Here is a 17,516-nt window from a genome sequence, read left to right as displayed (position 1 = left end):
GTAAAATCCTAGTGTTCACATTGATATTAATAGTGTCTTTCCGAGAGAGGCCTGGACCTCCAAGTAATGATCGTCTTATAACAACCATAAAAGCCAAAAGCCAAACATAAAAGCTTCAGACAGAGCACATACAAACACTGCAGATGTAGTTCAAATAAATAAGAACACAGCACATGTAGTTGAACTAAATAAAAACACAAGCCATAGAAACAAGTGGTCCCAGCAGAGAGAACAGCCCACATGAAGGCTCTTTTACATAATATTCAGTTCAGGCCTTGGAGGCGTCAAGCAGAACAAATCCTGTAAATGAAGACTAGAGCTTCCATCTCATTTCTGACAAATAAAATATTAGATGGAAGGGAAGTTACCCTTAAAAATCCTAAGTGTGAATTTAACTCTTAGAGAGTACAAATGTAACCAAATATACCTGTAAGTTAAATTAACACTCAGGATTTTACTGTGTAGTAGACAGAGATGGGAAAAGTACTGACATTCTGTACTCGAGTAGAAGTACAATTACTTGTGTAAAAAACTACTTTGGTAAAAGTAGAAGTACTCATTCAAATAATTACTCGAGTAAAAGTAAAAAAGTACAGGCTCTGAAATTTACTTTATGAGTAAAAGTAAAAGTATTTTTACCGGATATTTCTGTGCAAAGACAATTGTACCCCAAGGCTATTAAACTTCAAAGATCCCCACCAAACACACGTCTTAAAACTGGCCCAGGATTGGTTTCCAAACTGTGATGTGACGAATCATACAAGTAGTCGACCCAACTCTTGAAATCAATAAGTGGTTCTCAACCTTTTTACACTGAGTACCACCTGAGAAAATATTTGTTTCTCCAAGTAGGCTACCACCATTATGACTGATCTTAACTGATGTAACTGATGTTACAGTAGCGTAGTCCTACCCCATCCTATTCTAGGGACATCTGGGCACCTCGATGTAAAATTGGCTATTTTGTCCAAAATGTTAAAAAAAAAATATATTTGAAAAATGTTCTAAAGTAAAGTATACATGATGTGAACATGCACGGTACATCATTGAAAAATGACTAGATATACAGGTTTTGTAGGAATTTGTAGCAATTGTAGAAATATTTTTAGTTTATGCATCTTCTAATCATATAGACTTTACTTTAGACCAGGGGTCTTCAACAGGGGGTCCGAGACCCCTAGGGGCTCCTCAGAGCTACAATAGGGGGTCCGGCAAATATTTCTGTGATAGAATTTTTTTTTTTACATTAACCACTTGAACCCTACAGCATCCCTGTTCTCAGGGGAACATTTGCCGAAAATAGCCGATCTACAAGCTCACAACGCCTCGCGCTGCAAGGCGTTGTGAGCTTGTAGATTGGCTATTTTCGGCAAAGAGGTTTGGTGTAGGGGGAAAAGGAGCAAATCAAGTACTAAGTAGCCTATTGAAGGTTTTGAAAAAAAAAACCATTAATTTACACAACACTGATGGCAGCCTAAGCTATCTATGAAATCTATGAAAATGTTTAATGTGCAACACAATTTTATACAATATGTAGTAGTGGTCCCTGCTTCATCTCTCTCAGCCCCCCTCTCAGCTAGGGGTCCCCGCTTCATCTCTCTCAGCTAACGGGTCCCTGCTTCATCTCTATCTCAGCTAAGGGGTCCTTTTTTACAGTTTGAACAAAATAGCCAATTTTACATCGAGGTGACCAGATGTAGTAGTGTGCCCACCTATCCTGTTACCATACTACAGACAGACAGACAGACAGACAGACAGACAGACAGACAGACACAGCAAGAGATGACATTAACAAGTTGTTAATGCCATGTGTGTGTGTGTCTGTCTGTCTGTCTGTCTGTCTGTCTGTCTGTCTGTCTGTCTGTCTGTCTGTCTGTCTGTCTGTCTGTCTGTCTGTCTGTCTGTCTCTCTCTGTCTGTCTGTCTGTCTGTCTGTCTGTCTGTACTGTTCTTCATTCAAACACAGCAAGTGAGCCTACACACACACACACACACACACACACACACACACACACACACACACACACACACACACACACACACACACACACACACACACACACACACACACACACACACACACACACACACACCTAACGAGCTATGGCTTTGCAAAGCCAGAAATGACCGAAAAGTTGTGCACCTGAAGACCATGTAGACTTTTTTTTAAACCAAAGCTACAGTTGTATGGACTTTTGTCTTTACACACACATAGTACAACTACTTTTAATAGCCAGCATCATGATATAATTAATAACCACTCACCTAATGCTTTGGAGGTTCAAAAAGAACGCACTTCCAACGTGTTTAAGTCACATGAGCATGGTTTCATATCGTTAAAGGGGCCATAGTCAAGTCTGGCCCGTTTTTTTCTAATATTTACATTTTGCGTAATTGGGAAAGTGCGACATCTAGTGGCTAAATGCTGCATAGCGTCCGTCGATGCGGGTTGCCAGGTCGGGACTTTTGGCGGAGATACCCCCTTCTGCAGTGCAATTATTCATGTGAAGCAGACAAGCTGCAAGCATGATGTCGAGTGGCAACTCTGGCGAGGTACAGTATTTTAGGTTACTTTGTGAGGTTGTTTCATGATGTTATATTGAAATGTTCTGCTAATGACTGTAATGCAATGTTCCAGTAGATAGTTTTAGCCTTTAGCTACGTTTTTCTAATTATTTTCTCTGATATCTTGGCATCCAACTTCTTTACCCTTGTTATTTACTGTGTATGTCCAAAAATAAATCTGTTTGAAAGCTCATGAGGGTAGGTTCCAAACGGAACCTCACGTCAGTTTGAGTCTATAATGTATGGAATACTGATCTATACTTGAATAATATACTTTATCCTATATGACAGTGGTTCTCAAACTTTTTAGTGCCAAGGACCCCCAAATTGATATATATTTGGCCGCGGACCCCCATCTGAAAATGTTTTGTGCCAGGGACCGATTTTTCAAATATCTTCAAAAATAGCAGATATACAAGCTTGCAGGTGACATGCTGTGAGCTTGTAGATCTGCTATTTTTGAATAGCCAACATATACATGGATAGCCTAAAGTGTTTCAAATGATTGTTATGGACATCAACTACTTTTCCTGGGGACCCCCTGGAACCCCCCCAAGGACCCCTGGGGATCCCCTGACCCCACTTAAAGAACCAATGCTATATGATACTATACTATGCTGTGCTGTCCTGTTTGTACTATACTATGTTGTACTGTGATGCACAAGCTACAGTAATGGTATACTATTACTACAATATAGTCTACTCAACACCATATGTATCTCTCTCTTTCTCTCTCTCACACACACAAACACACACACACGTGTCATATGCAACATGTTAACGGTACAGAGTATACAGTATAACCAGTATACACCTTATTTCTGTAGGCAGCAATTGGAGAGAGAGGAGAGAGAGGCATAGGTGGGAGAGGGAGAGGTCCTTGGACCAGAGGAGGAAGACGAGGCAGAGGTGGGAGAGGAAGAGGCCATCAGAGAGATGGAGATGGAGATGTAGAGGAGAGGCATGTGTCCCTTGCAGAGGGGAGGAGGATCGAGGCTGAGGTTTGCATGTTATTGTTTCAGTAAATGAATACAGTCACACGTATGACCAAGACCTGGACATGTATACAAGAGGTTCTGATTATGCCTTGAAATGTGTTTGTTGGATGAATTGTTTCCCATGCCATCTGCTTTTCCAGGAGTTTGTTGAGTCCCTGTCCCTGGAGGAGTGGAGAAGGATTGGACGGGGGATCGTTCGCAGGGAGCCAGGGATCATGTATGATGTGCTATGGATGGACAAACACCGTCATGACCCCCCACCATCTGCTGGGCAGCCTAGGGTCCGATGGTGCAGATGTGGCAATTGTAGAGAGATGCCTACAGACCCGGAGAGGTTATGCTGCGGCCAGGAACCTCTCCGGTGCATGAGTCGGCGGTCAACCTTCGGCACGTACTGCCTGGATGAAGGCGCCCTACGCATCCACAGGCGGTACAGGGAGGACTTACTGGTGCTCAGGCTAGCTGCAGAACTGGGTGCAGACAACCGGGAATACCGCTTTGCTGCCTACAGGAACTACATATTTTGGCAGTATAGCTCTTTAGGTTTGTATGAAAATGATAGCACAATGTCATAATTTTGTAATTATTTGCACACCTAATTTTCCAATTATTTGCAATCTTGAGTAATTTCTATATATCTTTTTTTATATATTTGTTTCCTTTAGGTCCGAGAACCCGTGTTCCTGTTCCTTCGTGCTGCGTATGGGCCATAATAGATCTCTTTCCTGACCCGTTTGGGAATTATACGGGATTTATCCCTGGCCGCTAAGCTACAGTATAATTGCATCTAGAGCTGTAGAGCAACAGCGATGATGCACTGTGGCATCACTTTATGATGTGTTGGATACATGCCTTAATTATTGTTGTTTACTTCCAACAGTCACATTATCTGATGTGACTTGCATTGCAACATTGCATCATTTTATTTTTCACCCGATTTTTTTAGGCTCGGCGGTAAAAAATTCGGAAACCCTGCTATAGTTTACTGAGACACTACACTGTCTCTCTGCATTCTATGAATGTTTTGAACTTGTTTGCTCTAAGTCACTCTGGATAAAGGGCTAATGCCTACATTGTAAATTTGTAATTAGGGGGATCTTGACATGTTTAGAGAACCACTGATATACGTACAAGTGTTGGTTTGTTGGTTTGTTTGTTTGTTTGTTACACTCTCAGAGTTACAGACCTGTAAGGGTGTTTTGGTTCCATTAGTTACACTCTCAGAGTTACAGACCTGTAAGGGTCCATTTGGTTCTATTCTACTATTTTTGAAAAATCGTGACAATGATCCTATAGTTTATCTATTAGATGGATGGTTGCGTGAGTGATTTGGGCAAAGATGGTATTATTCTTTCATTTGGGTTGAAAAGTTGTAATTGGTTATAGTTTGTTATGTAGCCAATTTCCATTGTTTTTGTATTTTTTGGTATTGTTTTACACAAATATATAAATGCATATTTTCCAAATGGTGGCAGTGTTTCCCAATTTGTGTCTTTCAAAGTATTCCTGAAAAGTCTGTGAGTGACACATTCACTAGGCATAGGTTTACTATGAATACATAACAGGTCTGAGATCATACAATACAGTTCTGAACAATGTTCAGATCAGTATCAGATTCATACTGTAGATATTCATTCATATATATAATACCACATGGAATAAACTAGACAGATTAATTTTCATCCACTTTACTGGTATTATAATCAATTTCAGACAACAGTCCATACAGAAACGTGGGAATACCATGGCAACATGGCTTGAAAGAAGACATAATGGTACTTACAGCAGGTCCATATTCCACATTTGGTGAAAACATGTTTGAATCATTATGAAACAGTGATCTAAAATCGTAAATGTATGTGCACCAGTATTCATTTTGGTCAGTAAAGGGCAGTAGTAGAGCTAACTAACATACTATTTTAGCATAGTTGGGCTTGGGTAGTGAGTACTAGTGACTTATAGGGGAAATTCACTCAGATACTTGCGGAACTTCCTCATTTGTCATGGAAGAACATGCCCTTGTTTTGATTCATGAGAAAAGCTAAACACAAATATAAGTGGGGTACAACCGATATTTGTTAAAGGTAGGGTAAGTGATATTTTTTGGTTAAAACAAAAAGTATTTTGTTAAAAGGTTAAAATACTATATTCTGATAGTAATCATTGCTATAGAGTGTTTTTTCAGTAACAGATGTCTCCCTGTCTCTCCAGCTCTTTAATAAACAGAAAATACATTTTTCGGTAGGTGTCAAAATCTCAGCCAATCAGGAGAAAGTACCCATTTTTAAGCTTAATTTGTATAGTGTTCCAGTTCAAATTTTGCCTGCTCATTTCTTAGTGTCATCACTTCCAATTTCACTTGTTTAATCTGTATCCTGATTGAGTTCTCTGTCCTGGTTGGATAAAATTGGAAATGAAACTGAAACTGAAACGAAAATGCATTATCTGTTTATTAAAGAGGTGGAGAGACAAGGAGACTCCTAATACTGAACAAACACTCTATAGCAATGAGTACTATCAGAATATAGAGCTATTTAACACTTATTTTAACCAAAGCAAATCACTTACCCTACCTTTAACTTGGTCAGAATCAAAGTCAACTGCACCTTCAGACGTGGTGTTTTAAAGCAATGGATGACTGCACATCAACCAATTCCATCTGAAAGCTGCTCCATCAATCAGCTACTTTTGCTTATATACAGAAATCTGCATGAGTAAGTACCTCAATGGGAATGAAAAAGCATATTACTTGTCTTATATTAGTCCATAACATAAAATGTAGACATCTGCAGGTTACTTACAAACCAGACGCCCTGGTGTGCTTTTTTCTCCCCAGAGTCAACTTTCATACACCTCACCCAATATTTTAACAAAATCTCAGGCATTGCTTGTTACACACTGTTACACTTACAACAGCTCATCTGAGGTTTATGAATCCTTTGAATCAAACTTGCTAACTGCCATAACATATGGTGCTGGCTTTGACAGCGTAGGTTGTAAAATAACTGAATTTTACAACCTTTACCTTCAGTAAATTATTTGCTATATTACACACGTCTACACCCCTCAACAATGCAATGGATCTGGGAGAGCGATGGTGGTGATGATGTGATGAGACAGACTAGCCGACACAAACTCGGGACTCGTTAATGTGTCTACGAAGGTGGTGCGCCTCTTTCCCCTCCCACAGTATCAGTTTGCTTGCCACCAGTTCCGTGTGTCTGATACAGTGCCATGCCAGCCTCATCCTGCTCTCTCTCTCCGACCTTGGCTGTGACCCGTGGTGGGAGGCCTCCGTAGAGGACCACATTGCTGATGTGGTACTCCCATGTGACACCAAGTGCATTCTTGTGTAGACTTCATCCAAGACCTTTTCCTGCTGTGCTGTGGGGGTCTATGTCTCAGCCCCATACAGCAGTACTGACTCCACTGGAGGGTCCATGTCTCAGCCCCATACAGCAGTACTGACTGCACTGTGAGGGTCCATGTCTCAGCTCCATACAGCAGTACTGACTGCACTGTGAGGGTCCATGTCTCAGCCCCATACAGCAGTACTGACTCCACTGAAGTGGAGTCAGTGTGTGTGTGGGTGGGTGTGTGTGTGTCCAAACGGGTCAGGAAAGACATCTCTTATGGCCCATACGCAGCACGCAGGAACAGGAACACGGTTTCTCTGACCTAAAGGAAAAAAATATATAAAAAAATATATGGAAATTACTCAAGATTGCTAATAATTGGAAAATTAGGTGTGCAAATAATTACAAAATTATGACATTGTGCTATCATTTTCATACAAACCTAAAGAGCTATACTGCCAAAAGATGTAGTTCCTGTAGGCAGCAAAGCAGTACTCCGGGTTGTCTGCACCAGCAAGTCCTCCCTGTACTGCCTGTGAATGCGTAGGTTGCCTTCATCCAGGCAGTACGTGCAGAAGTGTGGCCGCCGACTCATGCACCGTATAGGTTCCTGGCCGCAGCATAACCTCTCCGGGTCTGTAGGCATGTCCCTACAATAACCACATCTGCACCACCGTACCCTAGGCTGCCCAGCAGATGGTGGGGGGTCATGACGGTGTTGGTCCATCCATAGAACATCATAGATGATCCCTAAACCTAAAGAGCTATACTGCCAAAAGATGTAGTTCCTGTAGGCAGCAAAGCAGTACTCCCGGTTGTCTGCAGCTAGCCTGAGCAGCAGCAGATGATGGGGGGTCATGACGGTGTCCATCGGATCCTGTTCCGACTGTTATGGCTAGCGTGTGTGACCCAAGCGCACAGCAAGGAGGAGACGTAGGTAGGGTGAAGCCTGTGGGCATATTTATTGAAAAGAGTATTTTCGGGTGGAATGCGGAGTTGGTGTGGATAGGTGGCTCCGCAGGTCGGCACAACTCAGCGTTGGAATCCGGGGTACTGGAGAGGAGAAGAGACACAGGATCAGTGGAAATAATCACAGGGCAAAAAGCAACAGAAAGCTGGCACTGCAACTGCATGGAGTTAAACAGGCTGTTAAAGTAGCTGTGTAAAGCTAAACTGGAGAAGCACTACAACTAGAGTAAATAAACTACTGTAGGCTGGCCTGTACTTTACCGTACGGGTAGACTGGTGAAGCTCTAGCGAGGAGTGAAGTGCAGACTGGGCTTTTGTAGTGGCAGCAGTTGATTGTAGAATGGAAGGCAGGTGTGGAGATTGGTGAGGGAGAGCAGGTGCGCTGAGTTGAGCCAGGGAGTAGTCAGAGAGGGGGGAGGAGCCGTGAATGTGAAGGTGAGGAGGACTGAGCCGTAACACCGACGAAGCAGTCCAGGCACCAAGATAGGCACGACTACCGTGAACATCTCTCACCTGGGAGAAATAGGGAGACAGAAGGAGGAAAGATCGATCAGGAACAACTTTGAAAAGCATATGGACTTCCTTTTGTCAATATGGTCTGCGCTATTCAAGAATAGCTGTTCTATAATCAAATCAGCACACTAGGATTCTATTCGGTCCAGGGGAAAAACACAAAGAAAAAGTAAAATAAAGCTAGGTGAGAGTAGACCTACAAGTTGCAGAACTAAATTACATTTTACCTGTGTGTTGGGTCAGTTGTTCACCGATGGACCTGGACCTGAATAAAGTAATGGAACACTGTTGTTATTCTTCAGATTCTGAGAACACAGTTTATACAGTAGCAGAAGGTAACATAAGATTACATGGACTATAAAAATCTAGTGTTTCTACCTACCTTGACCTCTCTTGGCTTGCGTCCGTAGAAGCTCCTCTATTGGGGGTGGCGGGATGACAGGCAGAAGGCCAAGTCTTCTGGGGTCCTCCGGTCCATATGGCCTTCTCTGAGGCAGCCCTGCATCAGATAGAATTCTCTTCAAGAGAATGCGGCTCTGAAGAGCGTAGGATGTAGGATTTTTTGACCCTGATGTTATAAACACTCCACCGCTTTGCATTCTTCTTGAAGAGTCTTCTGGGCCTGTTATGGTTTCAAACACAACATAACAGTTCCCTTTTATTAGTAAAATTATACATTACAAGAAATGTGTAGTTAAACTTCTGTAATGTTTAGTCCCATCAGACTTACATCAGCTTGCCATCTTCAACTCTCTACCTCACAGGGCGGTCATTGTGGAAATTGTAGTCCAGCGCTGCAAGGAGTGTCCGGGCCTCATAAACAGGTGGTGAAAATGAGAACCGTTTACTGGCATACATGAGTATGTGGTTCTGGAACGACTCGAGGTCTGCAGTTGATCTGTTAGTCCATGAGCCAGAGCCCCAAAATTGAGCAATTATCATTGAAAGAGTGGGCAAAACCAAACCTATATTAAATTGTTCAGAGGGTCAATACGAGTAAATAAATGTATGATAACCTCACCACAGGAGCAGCTTTTTCATGGTTATCACACATTTTGTAATTTTCCCCATACGTACATGACAGGTCAAAAAATGACAAAATTTTAAAAAGAGTTATCATAATGAAACTTCCTGAGTTGATTACTTACATGAAGACAATGATTTATCGTATTACAAGTTTTCTGAAATTGTATATTTAAATATGCAAATTAGGCATTTAGTCCATGAGCCAGAGCCCCAAAATTGAGCAGATATTGAATATTCCCTCGTTAAAAACCTTTGAATCCAACATCTTAACAAAATGAAATAAGTATGTTGACTCTGGCTTTGTCCAATGTTGATTCTGGAAAGTTATGCAAATTTGGGCATATTTTCCTATGCCTAATTTGCATATTTAAATATACAATTTCAGAAAACTTGTAATACGATAAATCATCGTCTTCATGTAAGTAATCAACTCAGGCAGTTTCATTATGATAACTCTTTTTAAAATGTTGTCATTTTTTGACCTGTCATGTACGTATGGGGAAAATTACAAAATGTGTGATAACCATGAAAAAGCTGCTCCTGTGGTGAGGTTATCATACATTTATTTACTCGTATTGACCCTCTGAACAATTTAATATAGGTTTGGTTTTGCCCACTCTTTCGATAATAATTGCTCAATTTTGGGGCTCTGGCTCATGGACTATGTGTAAGACAAAATATATTCATAGAAATGGTGATTGACTTTTTCTGCATTGAGGGGACATTTTTACAGTCAACTCTTGTTATCTTACTCACCTGAAGGTCAGGTACTTGTGCACAGTCTTCAACCACCGCTTGTTCATCACAATATCTGTGAGAACGTCCAGAGCCTTTGACCCGAACTCCAACCACTCCTTGCCTGAGCCGTTGTCCTTCTCAAGGTCCTCATGTTGACAGTGTCCCAGTGTCCAGCGATGCTCATTAACGACATGGTGGAGGGGTTACATGTCGGCTTTCCGACATGTCGCCTTTCCGACGGAACATTATACGTGTGTCACACACACACACACACACACACACACACAAAATCATACTGTGGCTATTCAGCCAAAACATCAAGAAATGTATAATGTTGAACATTACCAATAATTCTATATAGGTCGAAGCCCTCTCACAAGCCCACCAAAAGTGTCTTGTAATGTCCCTGAGCCACGTAAGCAAGACAGTCTGTCCTGTGCTGCCTGAAGAGTACATAGACACAAATCACAACTGTAGTTTTGATAAATAACACACATTTAGTCAAGATTTTCCAGGTGATGCAATACTTACAGCAGTGATATGTTTGGCTAGGTTCTTATTTCCATGCCACATGTCAAAACTGTGCCGAACACCTGGGAACATCCCACGATCTGGTTGAGAAAGATGGAGTATGTTTTAAATTTTAAAAAAATTAAATGTTTACAAAATAATTGGGGGGGGGGGCTTCTATGCCTTTATTTGACAAGATAGTAGGCTGACAGGAAATGGGGAGAGAGCTGGGGATGGGTGACACACAGCAAAGGTCGTCGGGACCGGGATTCGAACGCGCGCGACACGCTGTCAAGCTGGATTACCAACGTATGTGGTATACGCCTGGACCACTAGGGCAGCGGGCGCCTCGATAGACTACGTTTAGTTATCAGTGACATACTGAAAAGTTATCACATTGACTAACACATTTGAATGCCTAGCGGTACTTACCCATGAGTGACGAGATCTGCACATGGGCATCCGTGCACACCTCGACCACCTTCAGCTCACTGAGGAGTTCAGTCATACTCTCGACAAACGCCTTCTTCTCCATGATGACTGAATTCCTCTGGGTCTGGCGCTTGTCTACAGTCACAACGGAAACGATGTCCCTCGACTCGTTCTCCATCACTGTGTACGTACAGTACTGAGCACAGTAGCCAGGGCTGTCCATCCTTCCATCAGCTGTGGATAGTTGTTAACAGTTTTTAATGAATGAACGGCTTGTCAATGTATAGTACATAAAGACAATGTGCCACTAAAACCACCTAAACATCAACAAACAACACTGTCTCACCTACAACCACCACATCATCCCTGTCTTTGAGACGCTCAATGACTTCCCCTCTTTTCTCTGTCCAGAACTCCTTAATGCCAGCCACACAGTAGGAGCCCTGGATGCTGAAGAACGTCTTTGCTGCAACCACCCCCATGTTCATGAACTTGAACAAGAGGGCGATTTTAGCGTAGTTGTTCCCAGACAAGATAATGTTGGAAGCCAACATGAAGTCCCCCGCTTGCATCCCAAACTTGAGGGTGGGTTGAGAATTCCACCTCCAAATGGTATGGCCACTGGCACAGGTCTGAGTAAAATAGATGATGATTAGGGACTGACATGCACCATACACAGAGACAACCACAGATCTTTGCTCAGATGCAAATTCAGGACATGCGCTTGAGCAACAATTACTCACCTAGTCCATAACAAAGGCAGTTCCACGTGGGATGACAGAGACCACATAGGGTGGACGGCACTGGCACTGCATCCCAGTTACCTTGCACATATATGGACATTTGTCAACTGGTAGGACAAGGAATTTTGTCAGTTCCAGCAGACTGTCCATGTACAGTATGGAGGCACGCTTCCCTATGAGGTCTTCCTCACGTTCCACCCTGAGTGATTCTGGGAAGTGTCGTGGTATGGTGTCCACTGATGGTAATGGTGGTGGCTCTTCATCATCTGGGATGTCATGAACGGTTTCATCCGACCCAATCACTGGCAAACCGTGGATGCAGGGACATGACTCCAGTTTACCACCAGTCCTGTCAGTGAATGAAAAAAGTAAAAACATGTATATATACATTTTCAATCTGTACATTTAGCGTATCGACCCTCCACAGGGTTGGATGCACAAGGTTGTGGGCTAAATGTAGTAATAGCCAGACATTGACACAGTGCAGTAGTATAGTCTATAGTATTTGTGAGCTAAATTACTAAATATATTACTACAGTAGGCAGTGTTACATTACATATCGTATACAAAGTCCAGGGACATAGTCCTCATCAGAAGTGTCACTGTCAGGAGAAGCCTCTGAATCCTGGAGATCCTCATCAGGCTCTGCATCATCATCTTCCCAGTCAATACTGTCAAATAGCCAATTTGTAATAAACATCTGAACACAATAACTGAATGCCATCAGTCAATATTAACCACATTCAACATAGGGTTACCGTAACTTACATGCAGTTCCTCAGATCATTGATCTCCTCAATATCCATGTCCAAGGTTGGATCCTCCTGGACACTCAAGTCATGTAGGCTAAACAGAAATGTAACAATGTCACATTATGTCACTCTATAGTGTAAAGAGCCGTGCATAATATATAAAATATATCAATACCAAACAATGTGAATAGTAATGTAAACAGAGATTTCATATAGCAGCTAGCAAGTACATGGCAAACATATCACAATGATTTGTACCTGTCTTCCAGGCTCATGATTTCTGACGCTGAAACCGTGTCGTCTTCACTTCTGCCTGGGAAATAATGCTGCCTTAAAAACAACAAAAGTCACAACATTATAATTCACATAAACATTATTTGGCACTTGCCAGTCTGCTTCTTTGATTCAAGTGCCTGGATGAAAATGTACAGTAGGCTATGTGATATTTACAGTAAATGCAGATAGATTGTTTATACAGTAATACTCACTGGAGAGGGGAAAGTCCAAAGGGTATTGGACCAGCAGGGGCTCGAGTTAAGCGGGCCTTCTTCTTCCGGGGTGTGGAAGCCGGTGGGACACTTTGGGCATAGTACCTACGTTTATTATGAACATAACATAATAATCATGTTATAGCATCATAGCAAATAACATATCTGGTGTACACAACTGGCCAGATGGCTATATAAATCACAACATCTCCAGAAAAATATTTATTCATTGAAATGTTATGGCCAGTGCCAGTCAGGTAAAGGGGTTACTGAAGTCACTGCTATAATTACAATTTAGGCATTTAGCAGAGTGATCCAGAGTGATTTACAGTCAGCAAGGTAAACACAAGGTAATACATCAAATGCAAAGAAATAGTAATCTAGGATCATAGGTAAACCAAGAACCTATCATCAGTCTAAACAGTATAATATCCACAAATAAATAATCTGTACATTGACACTATACACACTATATCCTCAGGGTTATTAACCACTTGAACCCCGAGCATCCCTATTCTGGGAGGAACATTCACAGAAAAGTGCCAATCTACAAGCTGACAACACACGTCGTCAGCTTGTAGATCTGCTATTTTTGTAAACAACACTGATGATAGTACTGTCAAACAAGTTTACAAGTAAGACGCGCGAACGCTGGAAGCGAACGCAGCTCGAAAATATTGTGTATTTACGGACTTGTAATCCGTGTTATTTCACCGTGATGGGGAGAGAACATTGACATCGTGTGTGTGTGTGTGTGTGTGTGTGTGTGTGTGTGTGTGTGTGTTTTGCAGGCTGTTGTGCATTTTAATCAGAGCATTGTCTACATTCCTGCACTCTGGCGCACTCTGGCGGCTGCACACAGGCAGTGCACGCACACAGAGACACAGACAGATACACACACACACAACCCGAGCACGGTTTCATAGTAAGCTGCACTTGGGCGGAGGCGCGGCGAGCTAAGGGGTCCCTGCTTCATCTCTCTCTTAGCTAAGGGGTCCCTGCTTCATCTCTCTCTCAGCTAAGGGGTCCCTGCTTCATCTCTCTCTCAGCTAAGGGGTCCCTGCTTCATCTCTCTCTCAGCTAAGGGGTCCTAGCCTGAAAAACGTTGAAGACCCCTGCACTACAGGATAACAGGTCAACAAATGAACCTGGCATCTGTCTACATAAATAACATGCCATCTAAATACATCTATCTTTCACTACAACCAGTGATCACGCACTAGTTTTTAGATGCTGGTGTCATTGTGCAAATTGGCCTTGACAAAAAAAGAAAAGTCAAAAGAAAACCACACTACAAGCTTGTAGATCTGCTATTTGCTGGGAGTGCAACCAACCATCGAACGTCGAGGGATAGGCTATATAAATCAGCCTTTGTTAGGTTTAGATGTGGTATTGTATCAAGTAGGCTAAAACCCTGAGCAATGATAAATACGTGCGTTCAGATTACAGGCACGTTGTTGTGCCTTTGAGCCAGTCAGTCTCTCTACAAACAAACATGGGTATAGCTTTTAGCTAACAGTAGACATAGGCTACGTGGCTAAAATAGTAACAGGCTAATAGTAACATTGTAGGTAAATAAATGTATTTATTGTGGCAAGCATTCCATTTGAAACCGGATATAAAACAAGCAGTGATTATGTACACCTATATCGTCGATCTGACGACACAGTACTAGACTAGTTAGCAACTTAGCTTTGCTTACCGGTCCAGAAGGAACGTAGCGACGTCAGCATGGCTCTTCAAACCCTGGGAGTCTTTCACCACACTCCAACGGGGGAAAGCTGCTGCTATGTTCACCCTGGTCTTTCCTCTCCGTTTATCGGCAGCAATGGTGGATTGGTATTTCGTTTTTACAAGTTTCTTGCTTGGCTGTGTTGCCGTACAGTCAACCACAGACGCCATCTTTCCTACTCTGCAATGCGGACAAGGCAGGGTCTGGCAACCCAGAGCAACCTGTCTGAACAGCAGTCATGTGATTGGCTGATAACGAAATGCATCTAATCCAGCCCTTATCACCGCATATAAAGAATAGAATAGAATATAAACACAAGTCGGTCCGGGAAAAGTACAAAAAGCTTCAAAATGATTGTTTTACGATTATTTTACGATCTTTGTGGATATTATTGAAGATAAACATGATTTGAAGAAAAAAACATTTTAGCGTCCGTTTTCATGAAAATGTTGACTAAAGCACCTTTAATATGAATTTTGGCCCAAATCTGCGTTTATAATCCACGTGAGTTCTTGTTTACATTTCCCCCGAGTTTCACTTACAGATCAGCGTCATGGTGGCAGCAAAACAACACACTTCCTCTAAAAAGGAGGAAAAACTATTTCAAAATAAGAGCATCTGGTCATATGATTAGTCAACACTAGTTTTCTTTTTTAGTGTAGTTACAGGAAGTAGACATTTAAAGTACGCTATGTTACACACCGGTGTGTGTGACTCACCCTGGCCAGAGCTACTGACGTTCTACCCGGCGAGCGACTGTATGGATGAGCGCTTCTTTTCCTTTGATCTGCCGCACAACATTAATATTTAGCATTAAAACAAAAGTAACGAGCCTGTTTTGAAAATGTATCTAGTAGAAAGTACAGATACTTGTGTTAAAATGTAACGGATAAAAGTAAAAAGTAGTCAGAAAAATAAGTAGGCTACTCAGTAAAGTACAGATAATCGAAAAAAGTACTTTGTTACAGTAACGAAGTACTTATACTTCGTTACTTCCCATCTCTGGTAGTAGAGAATGAATTACTACACAATGACTTAACCTGATCTGAACCGTGTCACATGCTGACAATATATATGTCACAATGTGACACGTTTTTCAGTATAAAACTGGTTATTGTTGTAGAGCAAATCTGTAATGTTTTGTGTAAATTAAAAATAAGTATACAACTAAATAAAGTATAATAAAAGTGTAATGTTATGCCATAGAGAGGACAGTGAGTCCAGTTCCTAAAATGAACTAATTTACCTGGAACAAAGTGGCACAACAAAATATGCAGCCTCTATTGTCACTGAGGAGCTTTCAGAGAGATTTAATTTTGTGTTTAATTGCAATTGTTCCTAACAAATGTAATCTTTTCTGCAACTTGGAAGCTTTAAAAAAGTTAGGGAAAGCTGTCCCTCAGAGCAATTCTGAAGTTTAACCAAATGAAGGTTGAGTGAACCTTTTGCTTTGAACTTTGCAGAACATGAATAAACATGTTTCATCCTCTGATCCGTGACCAGTCCAGCCCTTCATATTGTATAGGCGAGGCGGTGTGAACATACCACAGCACTCCTACAAGCTGTTCACTGAAGTGGACATTTCATTTCAAGAATCCAAGGTAAACACACAGTGCAGGGTGCTGTGTCAGTCATCGTGTGCCCGGGGTGAAGCCATGAATGAGTCTCTCTGGTCCGTGTCTAAAGGGCTTAGACTTCACCACTTCAACAGAGACTCACACGCCTCAGGTCAATGTCACAGTCATGCCAAGCAGTGACCTTTGATCAGTTAGAAGGGTGCTAATGTCTAGCCCGAGGTCCCACCAGGGAGATGTTCAGATAAGCTGAAAGGCAGGAAGGAGCGACTGACAGCAGCCTTGAACCATTCAGCATGACTCCTCTTCCTCACAACAACACAGACAGCATGCTGTGTCAGCACTAGTTTGGACAAACACTAGCAATTGCAAACTTTCTGAGAGAAAAGGGAAGATCAAGTCCGACAACAGAAATGCGACCTATCATAAACTATAAATGATCAGCATTTGTATAACCAAAGAGCTTTACAATTTGTGTTACATTCACCCATTCACACACACTTAGACAGTCCTTTTTTGGCACTAGCTATGAATATGTATAACAAGGCACTTGTCGCTCGGCTCGTTCAATAGACTAATTTGTTGCTCGGAAAGCAACAGCTCAGCACAGTATGGACACTATTAGAACAGAATATTGCTTGGACTGTCCATAAATTATGTGTTCTGTACCATAACTTTAAACACAGTCCAATTCTATAGTCATATCAATGATATATCACCCTAGTCTTTTGACACCATTGCAGCGAGTGCACATGGACTTTAGGGATTGAAACCGATACATCAAAACCAAGTTTACAGTGCCTTCTGTGAAGATAACACTTTGAGGTAATTGAATTTATTAATAAAAAAACATATAACTGTGTTTGTTATGGTCCCCTGGGCTCCACAAGCTGGAGTTTGAACTCTGCCGGCTGAAAACATTCACTGCCGCTAGCGGAGCACCGCAGGAAATAGACTGGTATCTATTTCACCTCAGATTTAATCCCACTGCACAGTGCACACCATCAGGCTGGCTAATATTCCCTCTTCTGCATCCAGCAGGATGTCTGAGGCAGCTCCACAAGCAAGCTTTGAAGAAGTACAATAGTTCACCTGAAGGTTGTATGGTATGTTCTCCAATG

General features: G+C 41.9%; 3 protein-coding genes and 1 long non-coding RNA gene across 5 annotated transcripts; 1 reads left to right on the top strand and 3 right to left on the bottom strand.

Moving 5' to 3' along the window:
• Window positions 1-2,528: 2,528 nt before the first annotated feature.
• On the top strand, window positions 2,529-4,357 carry LOC308104407 (uncharacterized protein; the record flags this gene model as incomplete). Its single annotated transcript, XM_080454815.1, has 4 exons — window positions 2,529-2,552; window positions 3,392-3,565; window positions 3,703-4,105; window positions 4,228-4,357. The coding sequence occupies 4 exons, from the start codon at window positions 2,529-2,531 to the stop codon at window positions 4,329-4,331; spliced, it is 705 nt and encodes a 234-aa protein (XP_080310941.1). The 3' UTR covers window positions 4,332-4,357.
• Window positions 4,358-6,151: 1,794 nt separating this feature from the next.
• LOC308104721 lies at window positions 6,152-10,312 on the bottom strand. 2 transcript variants are annotated; one of them, XR_013934844.1, is made up of 7 exons: window positions 10,183-10,312; window positions 9,131-9,298; window positions 8,783-9,022; window positions 8,628-8,665; window positions 8,149-8,400; window positions 7,361-7,971; window positions 6,152-7,240 (listed from the first exon to the last, which is right to left on the bottom strand). It is a non-coding gene; the product is annotated as an uncharacterized lncRNA (long non-coding RNA). The 2 variants fall into 2 exon arrangements; XR_013934845.1 differs by having other exon boundaries at window positions 8,628-8,659.
• Window positions 10,313-10,665: 353 nt separating this feature from the next.
• On the bottom strand, window positions 10,666-12,183 carry LOC308104406 (uncharacterized protein; the record flags this gene model as incomplete). Its single annotated transcript, XM_080454814.1, has 4 exons — window positions 11,850-12,183; window positions 11,453-11,738; window positions 11,107-11,340; window positions 10,666-10,775 (listed from the first exon to the last, which is right to left on the bottom strand). Exons 2-4 carry the CDS (start codon window positions 11,676-11,678, stop codon window positions 10,666-10,668), a joined length of 570 nt encoding a protein of 189 aa, XP_080310940.1. The 5' UTR covers window positions 11,679-11,738; window positions 11,850-12,183.
• Window positions 11,850-15,026, bottom strand: LOC308104405 (uncharacterized protein; the record flags this gene model as incomplete). The annotated part of the gene is made up of 6 exons (XM_080454813.1): window positions 14,792-15,026; window positions 13,090-13,194; window positions 12,860-12,931; window positions 12,618-12,695; window positions 12,401-12,520; window positions 11,850-12,198 (listed from the first exon to the last, which is right to left on the bottom strand). Exons 1-6 carry the CDS (start codon window positions 14,989-14,991, stop codon window positions 11,850-11,852), a joined length of 924 nt encoding a protein of 307 aa, XP_080310939.1. The 5' UTR covers window positions 14,992-15,026.
• Between the last annotated feature and the right edge of the window lie 2,490 nt (window positions 15,027-17,516).

This window comes from Gymnoscopelus braueri (assembly GCF_963280865.1).
Source record: "Gymnoscopelus braueri genome assembly, chromosome: 17".
Classification (NCBI taxonomy): Eukaryota; Metazoa; Chordata; class Actinopteri; order Myctophiformes; family Myctophidae; genus Gymnoscopelus; species Gymnoscopelus braueri.
This window is presented reverse-complemented; position numbering and strand designations above follow the sequence as displayed.